The sequence below is a fragment of the Limtongia smithiae genome (genome assembly GCF_038497785.1).
Source record: "Limtongia smithiae strain NRRL Y-17922 unplaced genomic scaffold V1518scaffold_1, whole genome shotgun sequence".
In the NCBI taxonomy this organism is placed as follows: domain Eukaryota; kingdom Fungi; phylum Ascomycota; class Lipomycetes; order Lipomycetales; family Lipomycetaceae; genus Limtongia; species Limtongia smithiae.
This window is the reverse complement of record NW_027117622.1, coordinates 1,887,710-1,900,928: the sequence shown is the minus strand read 5'-3', so window position 1 is coordinate 1,900,928 and position 13,219 is coordinate 1,887,710. Positions and strand designations below refer to the sequence as shown.

The window sequence follows — 13,219 nt, the reverse complement described above, 5'->3', positions numbered from 1 at the left end:
TCCTATAGCTAATGGCTGGCGAATCAGGAGGCTTAGCTGCAAATTTTTTCGTCGTCACAACACGTCCAAACAGGCGTAAACACCAGTTTGTTGTTGATCCAATTGAAGAAACACAGCAGACGGAAATCAACAACGATCTAGATAATTGACTTACGTGGTTTACATTCAACTGACTCATAATATATGGATCGCTGGGCGCAACCTGCAGCATTATTAGCGTACGCGACTTCTTGTGCCCCTGTCGTACGCAACACTTGAAACGCTGAATCTACTGAACTCCCAACGCCCAGTACGTACACGCCACCGACCTCCAACGCCATCTTGAATCTTTATTCTCCATTCTTGATCACTTGAATGGAAGAAGGGCATTTTCACGACACTACAAGCCCACGACTAGATCAATCATTTAAAGTCTCTTACTCGGTGAAAAAATAGGTGCAACTGACCATCTCGTATCAAATAACTTATTCATACATCATGAGTGCACGACCACAAAGCACAATCGTCAAGCTCAAGCGTGCTCTGCCAATTCAGCTGTCGCCTTATCCGATAAGTCGTCTTCCGCAGCAAATCCTTGTACATGCACGGACTGAAACCTGCGCGCGCTAACACCCTTCTCAAACAAAATATCGATCTCGTTGTACGCCAGGCCTTTCGGTTCCGGAAGTTTAAAAAATGCCCACGCGAACAAAAGAATATCGTATCCGGCCCAGAAGTAACCAGCCTTGGCCTTCCAATTCCACGCCGTCGGATTGAGCATGTAAGGAGTGATGATGTTAGTCACGAGATTGACGATGTTGTAGGCTGTTCGCGCAACGACAATTGACTTAGGACGAAGACGGGTAGACGGAATTTCGGCGACGATACTGTAGCAAAGAGGTCCAATTGTACAGTCATATATAGCTGTAAACACCAACAGCATCGAACCTATAGCCCAACTAGTGCCAGTCGTTTGCGGAACGGAACCGATAATACCAATGATCAACATGAGGACTAATGCCGTTCCGATTCCAAAGAGATACAGTGTTCGACGACCAAACCGAAGGAGAAGGAACCAAGACGATATCGTACCAACCGCGCCAATTGCATATTGAATCAGCGACATCGTGAATGACATAGATGTTGCAAGACCAGCTTGCTCATAGAAGTAAGTGGAATAGCCCATCAAAGAGCATCCGCATAGTGACTGAACGCAGTAGACGACTGAAACAATCTCAGTACGACGAAGATCCGTGCCCTTAAAGCAATCGATAAATGAAGTTCCCTCTGACACTCGAGCCTCCATGGCGTTGGTCTGAGTTATCATGGCAACTTGCATGTCCACATCAAAATCCGGATCTGATACCAAGCGACGAATGGCGGCCTTCGCTTCATCAATCTTGTTGTGTCTCACCAGCCACCAAGGAGACTCTGGCGCGAGAGAAACTGATACAAAGATTGGAATCGGCCAAAACCACTGGATCGCATAAGGAACTCTCCAAGACCACTTTGACTCCCACGACAGCATGCCTTTCAAAACTCCGGAAGCGATAAATTGACCGAGAACCCAACAAAGATTAACGTATGTAGTAAGATAGCACCGCAACGCGACCGGGCAAACATCGGCGGCATAAGAGGTGGTAATAGACTGAAAAACTCCCCAAGGAAATCCAACCAGAATATAAGCTACTTGAAGAACAATAATGCCTGATGCGAAAAATTGCACAAAAATGAAAGCTGAAATCGCTACCAGAGAGCCAAGCATTGTCTTTCGATATCCAAAACGTTCGACTGCGTATCCGCCAATAATAAGACCTCCTATTTCGCCGACAAGTGCTCCGTTGGATAATCCAGATTGCCAGGCGGCAGAAATGACAAACGTGCCATCAGCTTGCTCGACTCCAAACTTCTCTAAAAACGACGGAAATGCATAAAATGAACTGAGAAGAACAATGTCGTAACCTTCCATGACCAAGGCTAGCGACAGAAGAACGGACCACATGATTGCCTTGGGGTAAAGCCTGACCGCATCGAGCAACGACATTCGATGCTCGCGCTCAACGGCCTCGGCTGCCTGATCCAGCACAGCTCTGGTCTCCTTAAAGAGGTCACCTTCATTTTCGACGTACGTCTTCTCCATGATCATGAATTTCAACGGTGTAAACGGGTTAACTGTCGAGATGGCCAACCTGACGGGACGAGGACGAGATTGATTTTATAACAATTCTACCAAGACCTCATTAATCGCGGTGCTTTTAATTAAATCAAGCATACGGCGTCATAGCTTTTAGCTATCGGAAGATTTGAACGTGGGGTATGAATCTGCTGATATCTAGAAATTATGAATGTGGGGTATTTCTCCGTAAATACTTGCGGTGTAGGCGTCGAGTCTGTTCTGGCTATTCGTAGCGGAGAAAACACAGGGTGAGAAGTTCAAAGCTACAGCGCGGCATGCCGAAGAATGTCCGTTACGAGCTGAGAATAAGCCAATCACGCGACGATATGAATTGCGGGGAAACTCTGGGGTAGCTCGCTACTCCACAGAGTGCGCGAAAATCTCGGTCTCCGTCGCCTGTTGGGCAGAAGTTCGGTGGAGAGTCAGGAGAGCGCAAAGGTGGCCCTTGCTACCCCAAACCCCGCTACACTAGCCGGATATAGACAAGTGGCTGCCGCGAATTAGCCGAGTCGTACTATAGTTATTCCGAAATTCTATCAGATGCCGCGCGCGTCCCTGTCTCTAGTGCGTATGTCCCCAAGACTTTCACGAAATTTTCCCGAACTTCGCTGTGGGGTAATAGAACACAGGAATACACTGGGCGAATCATAATTGGAAGATTTTTTTGGCTATCGGATTCACGAGCCCCCTCTCGATGGAGAAACGTCGTGAATATATCGCGGAATCATTTTATTTACTCCGACAAATCTCCGGGTCTGAGCTCGCCGCGATCGACACGTCTGCTGACTCTGAACAGCATCCTATCACCTTTATATAACACTATGCATGCCTGGACTGTCACGGACAGCAGACGCATCACGAGTTCTGTGAACCTACTTCGAATATGCCAAGTTTCGCGGCGAAGGAGCCTACGCGCAGCTGGTGGAAGGAGTCGAACGTCTACCAGATTTATCCATCATCGTTTAAGGATACCAATGGTGACGGAATTGGCGATATTCAAGGCATCATATCCGAACTGGATCACATTAAGGGTTTAGGAGCCGACATTATTTGGATCTGTCCTTGCTACAGATCACCGCAAGTTGATATGGGTTATGACATATCAGACTATCGTGACATTGATCCGCGCTATGGGACTCTGGCCGACATTGATGAACTTATTGAGAAGCTTCACGAGCGTGGTATGAAGCTACTCATGGACTTGGTTGTGAACCACACCTCCGATCAGGTACAACCTACTTTGCCAGCGCTGAAGAGTGTCACTAACCTATTCCAGCATATGTGGTTTCAGTCTGCCTTGACTTCGAAAGACAGCCCATATAGAGACTATTATGTGTGGAAGAAACCCAAGACTGGACCCAACGGGGAACGGCTGCCTCCCAATAACTGGATGAGCGAGTTTTCTGGTAAGGTCAAGTTCTACAGCGAATTACAGGTTGCGTCTAAACAAGTAAATAGGTTCCGTGTGGGAGTACGATGCTGCTAGCGATGAATATTATCTTCACCTGTTTGCCGTCGAGCAGCCGGATCTTAACTGGGAGAATCCGAAGGTTGTTGAGGAAGTTCACAGCATTGTACGATATTGGCTCGACAAGGGAGTTGACGGATTCCGACTGGATGCCATTAATTACATCAGCAAGGACACTACATATCCCGATGTCGCTGCAACTGATTCAGATCAATTATATTATGACGGAAAACAATTTTATTCCAATGGACCGAGAATGCATGAATTTCTTCAAGGGATTGGCAAGATTTTGAAGTCTTACAATGCTTTCAGTGTCGGAGAAATGGGCGCTTTCAAAGATCCCAAAGACGTATTGGATGTCGTGGCAGAAAGTCGCGTTGAACTGAACATGGTATTCCAGTTTGAAATGTCAGTACCCCTGTTTGGTTTCTATGTTTTCATGGCCTAATCTATCTCAGTACAGTGTCGATATTGACTGTGGAACGTCGGGCCGCTACTTTCCGCAGAATTGGAATCTTCCACAACTAAAACAGATAGTAACGAAATGGCAGACATCCATGTACGAAAATGATGGGTGGAACGCACTTTTTCTAGAAAATCATGACCAGGGACGATCGGTTTCCCGGTTCGGCTCTGATCTTCCGGAATTCAGATCAATCTCTGCAAAGATGCTCGCAACGTTTTTAGGATTGCAAAGCGGAACTGTGTTTGTTTACCAAGGCCAAGAGCTGGGAATGGCCAACATTCCGACTACGTGGGATATCTCTCAGTTCCGAGACCTCTGGGTTTTCAATGTCTACAATGAGTACGTTGACATTTGCGATTCTCTCCCTGATGACAAGTACTCACTGCAATTAATAGGCTCGTGAAGGCGCAAGATCTTACTACTTTGAAGGTTTTCAAAACCGAGCTGCACAAAAAAGGACGAGACAATTCGCGTACTCCTGTTCAGTGGAATTCCTCCGATTACGCTGGATTCAGTGCCGTACAGCCATGGATCAGCGTTATTGATGATTACACCACTGTTAATGCCGCTGCGCAATACGAAGATCCTAAGAGCGTGTATAATTATTGGAGTTCTGTATTCAAGCTCAGGAAGAGTCACAAGGACTTGTTCGTGTATGGCGCATTTTCGTTGATTGATCCGACGAATGAAGAAATATTTGCGTATGAGCGTACTTATCGCGAACAGCGCGCGCTTGTTGTTCTTTCCTTCTCCGCTAAGAGCGTCTCATGGTCATTGCCCAAACACTATGATATCGGCGAAAAGTCGGACGTGTTGTTAGCAAACTATGACGACTGCTCACCTCTGGTATCTAAGATTGAGATCCGTCCGTTTGAGGCTATTGTATACAAGCTGGACTAAGATCACGCTAGCTCTCGCTTAATCATAGATCATTATAGGCACTGGATGCTAAATAACACTATTTCATTTCAGCTGATTTGTTATTACATATGCTTATCAACACAAACTTTGACTCATCAATAAACTGTCCGCACCGTTTCCATATGTCCTAACTCCTGTGTATCCAACAAAATATTCAAAAATTCGAGACCAGTACAATATACTCATACATCGCAAAGTTCGCGGACATAAAACAAGCTTAGCAACTCCAAGAAAATCATATATTGGACACGGCCAGCATTACTGGCACAAGATATTCATGTTCTCCGTTGAACAGAGAGGACAATACAGCAACATACTGATTAACAACAGGGCGTAATATGTGAACAATAGTTGGATTTGCACTTGCGACGCGGCAGATAGTCATAGCAAAGTCGTGCAGCTTGCCAGCAAACCCAGAACCGTGAATTTCCATAGATTCCAGTGAAAACATTCTGGTATAGCCTATGGCCCTCCTAGCCAGTTCTAGGGAAAAGAGAAGTCCCATTTCGTTGCTCTCATCGTAATCTAGTTCATTTAGCAGACCGTGAGAGTAGCAGATATTCCATAGGCGAAGATGTAGCCAGAGCTGGGTGATTGCTATGTCAGGAAGCTGTTGATCAGAAATACCCTGTGTTCTGGTTTCAAAATCAAAAGACATCCGAATTTCATAATGTAAGCTGATCGCTTTCAGACTCGTCATCCGATTGCAACCGCCTTGAGCATTATTGCAAGAGTTGTTCCAACAGCTCAAAGTGTCGGCTTGTACCGAATCAAACAAACGCCATAATTTGTGTACTCCCATAGTTTGTAGCTCCTTGTCAATCTCGCGTAATGGCTGCGTCCAGCTGGTTAGCTCGCCTTTAAAAACGCCAAGTTGCGATCTCTGTATTAAAAATCCACGCTCTGTGATCATCAGCATTCGGCAGACTAATGCAAGCCGATGTCTCTCCGGGTCAGACAATTTGCCTGAAAATGCCGCCATAATCTGAGCAAAACTGGAGGCCTCACGAAGATTTAACCATGCCGCGTTTCTCATTCCCATATTTTCGAAGGACGCAAAGATGTAGAATGATATGAGCATGGTGTCGAATGTAGGCTGCTCCAAAAAATAGAGATTATTGGCCCTTGATTGAATCGATTCTGTTATATAGCTCTTTGACAGTTCCTGTAGCTCGTGTCGGGATGGTATTGATGCCTGAAATACTAAAGCTCTTTCGCGATGGAGCCCAGGCTCAACTAAGGTATGAGCGGCAATTGCAAGGCAGAGAGCCTTAAACTGCGGATTATACTTATACTCGTTCGCCTGTAACCGAAAAGGAAAGTTGATCGATTCCAGAAGTGGGTAGAATTTGGCCATTCGCGTCATATATGCTTGGACTAGCGGCTGTGCTGGACCGTAGGTCGTCAACAAACTACTTGGATTTGTTGCGTGAATGGATATTGACATTTCCGTCGAGAGATTAACGTGTTCAGGTGGCAAGCATTGCGAAATTAAGATCTCGTCGCAGGCTAGAAGGTCCGCTTCAGTCGGCGGGAGTTCTTGTTGAAATACATCCAGAATGACCGGTGAATCGTCCTTGACGACTGGAGGTAATTGAGACTGACCCCCAGAAGGAACAAGCTGCAAGCCCGAGTGCTCTGTTTGCAAAATCTGCTGAAGTGCTTGTATGCGTTTTCCTTTTGGTCCTCTTCGCTTTGCTGGCTTAATATAGGAACAGCTGAGCTCCGCTTGAGAACAACGCTTGCATGGCAGCTCTCTGTTACACTGTGTTGCGATACGTCAGCCCCGAAGGTCTGAACATCATCATCGCGGTACTTACCTTTATCTTTCTGAACGCGCATTGATCGCATGACTTTGAATACCTGGTAGGCGGAGTCTCTGACATGGCGACATCGATTATGTGTCATAAAGTATCATTTCACGAGTCTTTGTACGGGGGATCTGGAGAGAGTGTACAAGCGTGCCCTCCGCTTTTTGCTCCCAACCGGTCCCAAAATACAAACGGATTTTCTGTTATGGCTCTACCGTGCAAAGTCGGTGCCTGTCTGCCCGGCGTATAGCTTTAAATTTACTGTGCGCTTCGGCGAAGCAAGCTGGTGCGAGGATCGGAGGTCATCGTGGCTCGTGTAAGTCACCACACTGCGTGAATTTGCTTCGCAACGCAAAAACTCAACCCATTGAAACCTCTACAGAAAAAAAAAGTAACGATCTTTATCTTAAAGATATGAAAAGAGATTTAGTCCAAAAACTATATTGATTACCTTCAAGCAATATATAAATCGCGAAAGATTTCTAAAACCAAACAAGCCATCAAATCGACAGCTGCAAACTAAACACGCTAAAAGCAAAACATTTTTACTCCCAACTCTCGGGGCCAAATGTCTCGCCATCGGCAACAGTGTACAAAACGCTAGAATAGGTGCCACCATCAACACCGGCACTTGAAACGTTTCTACCCCACCAATCGATCGAAACATTGGTAACCTGGAGCGAAACGAACACCAAGATAGCGCAAAGAGCAACACCGGCACTTAGCGCAGCAGAAAGCACGAAGTTGTACTTAGTCCACCAAGCGAGGTAGTGACGACGAATGTAGTACATGAAGACAAACGACACCTGCATTCCAGTCGTGAAGTACGACAGGTTATAACCAGAGTTGTACCAACTCATGCCAGCAACGAACATAACGGGATTGAAGTGCTTAACGAACGGGAACTTCTTCATGGCAAAGTAGCGAATGTAATAAACCGGTGCACCAATCATAGTACCGACGAAGAATGCCCACTTAACGGCCGGGTACAACGTGGTGAAAATGCGCTTGGGACCAACAACACCCCATACCAAAGTCGCTGTGTAGAGGGCGTTGGGGAACGGGCAGGTGAACTTGTTGGACTGAGTCGAAGAGCAAAGATCGGAAAACGAGGAAGTCAAGACGTTGTACGCCGAAATAGTGACAAAAGTCTGAATAACAGAAGCAAGTAACTGGCATCGCAAGAAAGCACGCGGGGGGATCTTAGCGTAATGGCCCAGCTTCTGAGCACCGATCAAACTGTCTGCCTGAGCATCGACGTTCCATCCAAACACACGACAAATCATGTTGGAAATAGCGTGCTCTGGAACCATGTAGCCAGCGATGATAATAGCAATATCGTTGAAGCCCAATTCATAACCGGTTACGGAGTAAACGATGGCACTGGGAAGAATCAAGAAGATACAGACGATAACAATAACGACGACAGACCACCAAGGCGTGTTGGTTGGGAAAGCCTCGCAAGCAGCGATAACGAAAGCGAGCGAAATGCAAATGATAATGGCATACCACCAATCAGGAACCTCGGGATACTTCGCCATCAGTCGGCACAAAGGATCGTCGTACGCTTCGAAGTTAGACTTCCTGTAACGCAGACTTCGGTAGAAACCAATCGTAGCGGTCTTGAGATGACTCCACTCCGCAATACCGGTATACACAACGGCCATAGTGAACATCACGAACTCAGATCCGTAAATCATAACGTAGCCAGCGGACAAGAAAGGCGGTGAGTAAGCCTGGTAGGATTCAAGGTTCAGCGTCAAATCGTCGTTGATAATGCGACTAGCATTGTACTTGGCACCAGTATTGTCGAAAGAAGACGTCGAGTTAATTGGAATATAACCCATCCACTTGTAGTTCGAGTAGAACATACCGAGCATAATGAGACCAGCAACAAACATGCCAGAATACTGGTTCGCCTGAGAAAAGAACGGAATAGCAAGAGGCGCGGAGTAACTGATCACACCCCAATCGAACGTGGGAATCGGGTTGAAACCAACACCAACACCAGAACCAGTAACGACGGCAAGATCTCTGTTCTTAGGCGCAATCCAAGTCATCCAGTTGAAGGTACTCAAAGCAGTGAAGACGAAACCAGGAAGCCAGTAGTAAATCATCATACAACCAAGAACAGTGAAGAAAAATCTGTAACGGGTCAAGGTCCATCCGTTAATGCTGTGCTTCGACTCCGGAACGAGCAGGGTTCGGTTAAGCATGAGAGTGGGAAGCAAAGATGGCCAAATAGCCTTGGAAGGGTAAACAACCCATCGTCGCAACAAGCCGGCTAAACCGAAACCAAAAAACTGCGTAGAGAAGTTCATCAAGAAAATGAAACCGAAGCTGACCCACGACTGTGCGAAGAACATGTCCAGTTTCATAACGACGACGTAACTCATGAAATTAGACGCCGAAGAACCAAGAGTAACCATAAGCGTAGCAAGCATCTGCTCCTTGGCGTTCCATGGTCCAGGATTCAAGGAGTGGCGAGTGCCAAAGACTGTGATACCCCAGTCAGGTAGAACTCTCTGCGCAAACTCGCCACACGGGAACAATAGGATTTGAATAGCAGTAGCACCAATGGTAAGAGAAGGCTGACGGAAAGTGAAAAGCTGATTAATGAAAGCACCTATAGCGACCCAGATAGATCCGAGAACGTAGGCACGGAACGTCTCAACTGGAATGCTGGGATCGTCAGTAGGATCGCAAACACCTCGTACTTCCGGATAGGGCGAATGAAACTTGAGAACCGTAGCCATAACAAGCAAGTCGAGGATGTAAGTCTCATGGTCTTGACCGTACGCTTCCTCGCCGGCTAACAGACGGCGAACCTTCGCTAGCGACGCGGCAGGGAAGTTGGCATCGTCTGAGTGATACTCAGCAGCGCTGGTGATAGTTTGAATAGCCTCACTGGTAGTCACAGTAGGCAGCATATCCAGCAGGTAGTCCAAAACGTGAGTATCCTCCAAAATATCACTAAGATCCAAGTGGACCTCGCTGTTAAACCGGTCAAGTGCTCGGCGACGAAGATCCGGGACGTCTAACTCGGAGATGGTGATATCTGCATCATGCTTGCTCCGGTCGATAACCTTCTCAGAAGTAACTTCTCCGAGAGAGTATTCCTTCTCGGTCTCTGTGGCGACCAAGTTGTTGAACTTTTCATCAGACGACATGGCTCTGAACCAGTGTCAGAAGGGTAGGCCGGTTCCACTTCAAGTGTATATACGTACGCGTCGTGGGGTATGTCGAGCCTTGAACAAGAGGCTCACCGAGGGAAAAGCGAAGCGAGTCAAAGGTTCCAGCAACTGAGCCGACACAACTTCGCATGGTGAAGCAGAGAACAGGCGGACTGATGGGGGAACATATAGACATGACAGGAGCGGTCCGTGGCCAGGCAAGCCGCAGATGTTGAGGAGAGAGCGCTATCAGGTGGCGCGCACTTCTGAAACTACGGCAAATTCACTGCAGCCGACGTCGAATGCAAGTACACGCAAACGAGTACCAAACAAGCAGATAACAGAACGTGTCAAGCGCTATCATATGTGTATACTGTGACAAAAATTCATACATGCATCAGAGAGCGGGTCAAAGCTCGAACGATAAGCACGATGCAGCGGGCACGGGAGACCGCGCGCGTTTAGACGTGAGCTATGGGAAGATATGCGCGGGGCCAGCTGCTGAGTGCTGACGGTATCGGAAGATACAGACCTAGCGCCCTGGCTCTAGCTTCTTTCGAGCTGACATGGCCGGAGAGAGACGGCCAATTAAGGATGATGCCTTTCGAAGAGCAGCTGACTCCACGAACTTTGCGACACCACGGAGACGTCTCATCTCCGGACTCTCTCGCATGGCAGCGCTGTCCTCGGTGGCGAGGGCGACTAAGTCTCTTGACTCTCTAGGGTCGGCGGGAGAGGAGAGTCATGGCATCCGGAGTCCGCATTGGCGCTGCCCGTGTTCAGAGGGCCAAGCTGCTGGCCGATAGCCGAGAACGTAGCAGGGCCAGGGCACTCGGTCCTTGCAAAATTATCCAAGCTGCGTTATGCGTCTTCCGTTGATCTACGCGCGGCCCGCCTCTTGAGCCACTGCTAGCTGCCAATACTGATCGTGAGCGGCGAGAAACTATTGTAACTAGTGCTTCATATCAGGCACGCACGTGAGTCCTTCCCGGTTCCGGGTCCGGCGGATTCCGAATCCGGAGCATTCATCGAGCACATCGCAACTAGCCAAGCGATTCGTGGTGGTCTGCCACATGCAAATTCGAGCAGTGATTATTATCTCTGCTTGGCTATATTCGCATATATTTGCTCCGTGTAGGGGGCCGTATTGGAGGCCTGTCATATCAGGGCCGAGTTCTGATTGATTCTCTCCCGGAAGCGGTCAAAGTTAGGGGCGCTTCGCTTGTCTTGTCAGCTCTACAGCTTTTACAGTTGCTTATGGTTTCCGCCATATTAAAAATGGGCGACAACTAACGGGTATCCGCAATACGGCGCAAATTTATGCTCAAAAGGACTGCGAAGCTGCGCAGAAGCAAAAATAGCAGTGAATGTGGAAGTGGGCTGTGTCCTGCGAGAGCCGGGAGATGTCTTGCAGTCCCCACTACTCTGCGGCTGCCGGGTCCCTTGATCACGTCTTCAACGGTCGGTGGCGTGGGTCACAAACAGTAAAGTGTAAGTGGAGTTTTGTGCTTGGCCGCACGATGACTCCAATCTTATATGTCTGGATATGAGACTAGGAAATTTGGCTGCGGAGTGCTGTGCTCGCGCTCGTGCTCGGCTTGATCTTCCTTGCCTCTTGTTGAGCGCCTGCGTTGAAGCACGAGCTTGAACCGCTTGAGCTCGAGCTCGTTCTAGCTGGGTTCTGTTGGATCTCCGTGACCGGGCAGGCGTACTTGAAGCGCGACCCCATATCCAGTTAGACCGTGTTGGGCTCTCCCCCTCGCCATATGCTCGACGAAATTACTGCAGGCAGGAACGACATGCGATAAACTGCTGGCGTAAGGCGGCCACGCGATGAAAGGAGGCTTGCGTTCTAGAGATTTAATTTGACGCTAGCGTGGGACAAGCCTGCCCATCGGCCACGGCGTTGGGGCTATGGCCAAACAGTATTCATCGCGACTTAGAGCCGCGAAGGCCCGACTCGCGGACATCCGAGTACACAGCTCGTGCTCGGAGCCGGAACTTGGTTTTTGCATATTTGCTCGCAGTGCACACTCTCTTTGTGAAGTCAGGCCCCAGCTCCCGTCGTTAGATAAGGAGATATGATGCAATGATTGATGCATGTTATTATCGTAGAAGCTAGGCCGGTTTTAGACGACTAGCAGCAAGCTCAGGTCACCAGGGGAAACCATAAGACTGTCTACGCGAGCGAGGCGACAGCCTAAACCTCCTCACGTCCAGCCACCAGCTTCATGATACCTTTCCAACCACGGACGACTGCTTCTACAAGTTGACTACTTCTTGGTGCGCCTTCGAAAGAATATGTGTTAAGAATCCACCTATAGCCGGACACATAACTCCATAAATATAAGCATAAGCTAGCAGTGCTAAACAGTGTGTCCTTTATATTCATTGTTGGTGGTGGAAATGAGACGAGCCGTATCATACTTGTGCTATGTGTCAATTTCATCATATTCTGCTCTTGCAGGCACGATACTTTCACGACCACGCACTTCTGTTGTGATGCAATTTATTCAGCCCCACATGTACTTTCGGTCTCTCTCTTTGTTTGCGGCATTGCTCCTGCGTATGTTCTGCATATCCGAAAGACACGCGTCTGAATTAGCTTTGAGCGGGTCCTGAAAGTCAGAGGGATGTCGTTGTGTTAATTTGAACTAGCTAAACGAGTCAGTCTTCCGCCAGTAGACAATTTTTCATGCCGGAAGCTCTTCCTCTGAAAGACGGCGAGAGAAGGCTGCATCTCTGCTCATGTCGTATTCGTAGCATGGTGCGAACAGCAGGTACGCGCACCGTTATGCGGCCATAAATGGCCTTGCCACGTCAAGGCCAAGAATACCGTCCGCCCATTGGCCCTTGAAAGTGGCCGGGTAGAAAGTGTGTCTTGAGTCGTGTGAGTCTCGACGGCTCGGGCCGCGGACACGGCAAGCCCCCGGATGCCATTTAATGGATCACAGATTAGCACAAGATTCCGGAATATAGTTTTAAGTTGAAAATTTAGCGCGCTCATATCGCAGCGCAATGCGCCTCTATCTCTATACTTCCACCTGAGCAGACAGCAAATGAAATGGCATTCATCGTCTTGTGCAGTAGCACCTTAAATAACTTAGGCGATGCCCTTGCGTTGCTTGGAGGCTTATGTGTATGCTGCCGAGCCCATCATGGAGCTGCCCTGAAGTTGATGCTGAGCCTTGGAAGTTTTGGCAGAACGGATGGATTTCCTGCAGC

At 48.1% G+C, this 13,219-nt stretch overlaps 4 protein-coding genes across 4 annotated transcripts; 1 reads left to right on the top strand and 3 right to left on the bottom strand.

Annotated features, from left to right (window-relative positions):
- Window positions 1-511: 511 nt before the first annotated feature.
- Window positions 512-2,119, bottom strand: V1518DRAFT_369340 (general substrate transporter; the record flags this gene model as incomplete). The annotated part of the gene is made up of 1 exon (XM_066901271.1): window positions 512-2,119. The coding sequence occupies one exon, from the start codon at window positions 2,117-2,119 to the stop codon at window positions 512-514; it is 1,608 nt and encodes a 535-aa protein (XP_066762412.1).
- A 440-nt stretch (window positions 2,120-2,559) lies between these two features.
- Window positions 2,560-5,177, top strand: V1518DRAFT_410151 (glycoside hydrolase superfamily). The gene is made up of 5 exons (XM_066902533.1): window positions 2,560-3,383; window positions 3,432-3,561; window positions 3,614-4,031; window positions 4,087-4,428; window positions 4,485-5,177. The coding sequence occupies exons 1-5, from the start codon at window positions 3,039-3,041 to the stop codon at window positions 4,987-4,989; spliced, it is 1,740 nt and encodes a 579-aa protein (XP_066762411.1). The 5' UTR covers window positions 2,560-3,038; the 3' UTR covers window positions 4,990-5,177.
- On the bottom strand, window positions 5,037-7,253 carry V1518DRAFT_379940 (uncharacterized protein). The gene is made up of 2 exons (XM_066901640.1): window positions 6,831-7,253; window positions 5,037-6,775 (listed from the first exon to the last, which is right to left on the bottom strand). Exons 1-2 carry the CDS (start codon window positions 6,894-6,896, stop codon window positions 5,246-5,248), a joined length of 1,596 nt encoding a protein of 531 aa, XP_066762410.1. The 5' UTR covers window positions 6,897-7,253; the 3' UTR covers window positions 5,037-5,245.
- On the bottom strand, window positions 7,222-10,209 carry V1518DRAFT_410148 (OPT oligopeptide transporter protein-domain-containing protein). Its single transcript, XM_066902532.1, has one exon. It carries the CDS (start codon window positions 9,989-9,991, stop codon window positions 7,367-7,369), a length of 2,625 nt encoding a protein of 874 aa, XP_066762409.1. The 5' UTR covers window positions 9,992-10,209; the 3' UTR covers window positions 7,222-7,366.
- Window positions 10,210-13,219: the final 3,010 nt, after the last annotated feature.

What these genes read in the sequence shown, in the direction of transcription:
- V1518DRAFT_410151 (XM_066902533.1), top strand. Translation starts at nt 3,039, where the DNA reads ATGCCAAGTTTCGCGGCGAAGGAGCCTACGCGCAGCTGGTGGAAGGAG. An exon ending in CTGGATGAGCGAGTTTTCTG is followed by an intron (nt 3,562 to 3,613) that starts GTAAGGTCAAGT and finishes ACAAGTAAATAG; the next exon opens with GTTCCGTGTGGGAGTACGAT. An exon ending in GTTTTCAATGTCTACAATGA is followed by an intron (nt 4,429 to 4,484) that starts GTACGTTGACAT and finishes TGCAATTAATAG; the next exon opens with GCTCGTGAAGGCGCAAGATC.
- V1518DRAFT_379940 (XM_066901640.1), bottom strand. Translation starts at nt 6,896, where the DNA reads ATGTCAGAGACTCCGCCTACCAGGTATTCAAAGTCATGCGATCAATGC. An exon ending in GCGCGTTCAGAAAGATAAAG is followed by an intron (nt 6,776 to 6,830) that starts GTAAGTACCGCG and finishes ATCGCAACACAG; the next exon opens with TGTAACAGAGAGCTGCCATG.
- V1518DRAFT_410148 (XM_066902532.1), bottom strand. Translation starts at nt 9,991, where the DNA reads ATGTCGTCTGATGAAAAGTTCAACAACTTGGTCGCCACAGAGACCGAG.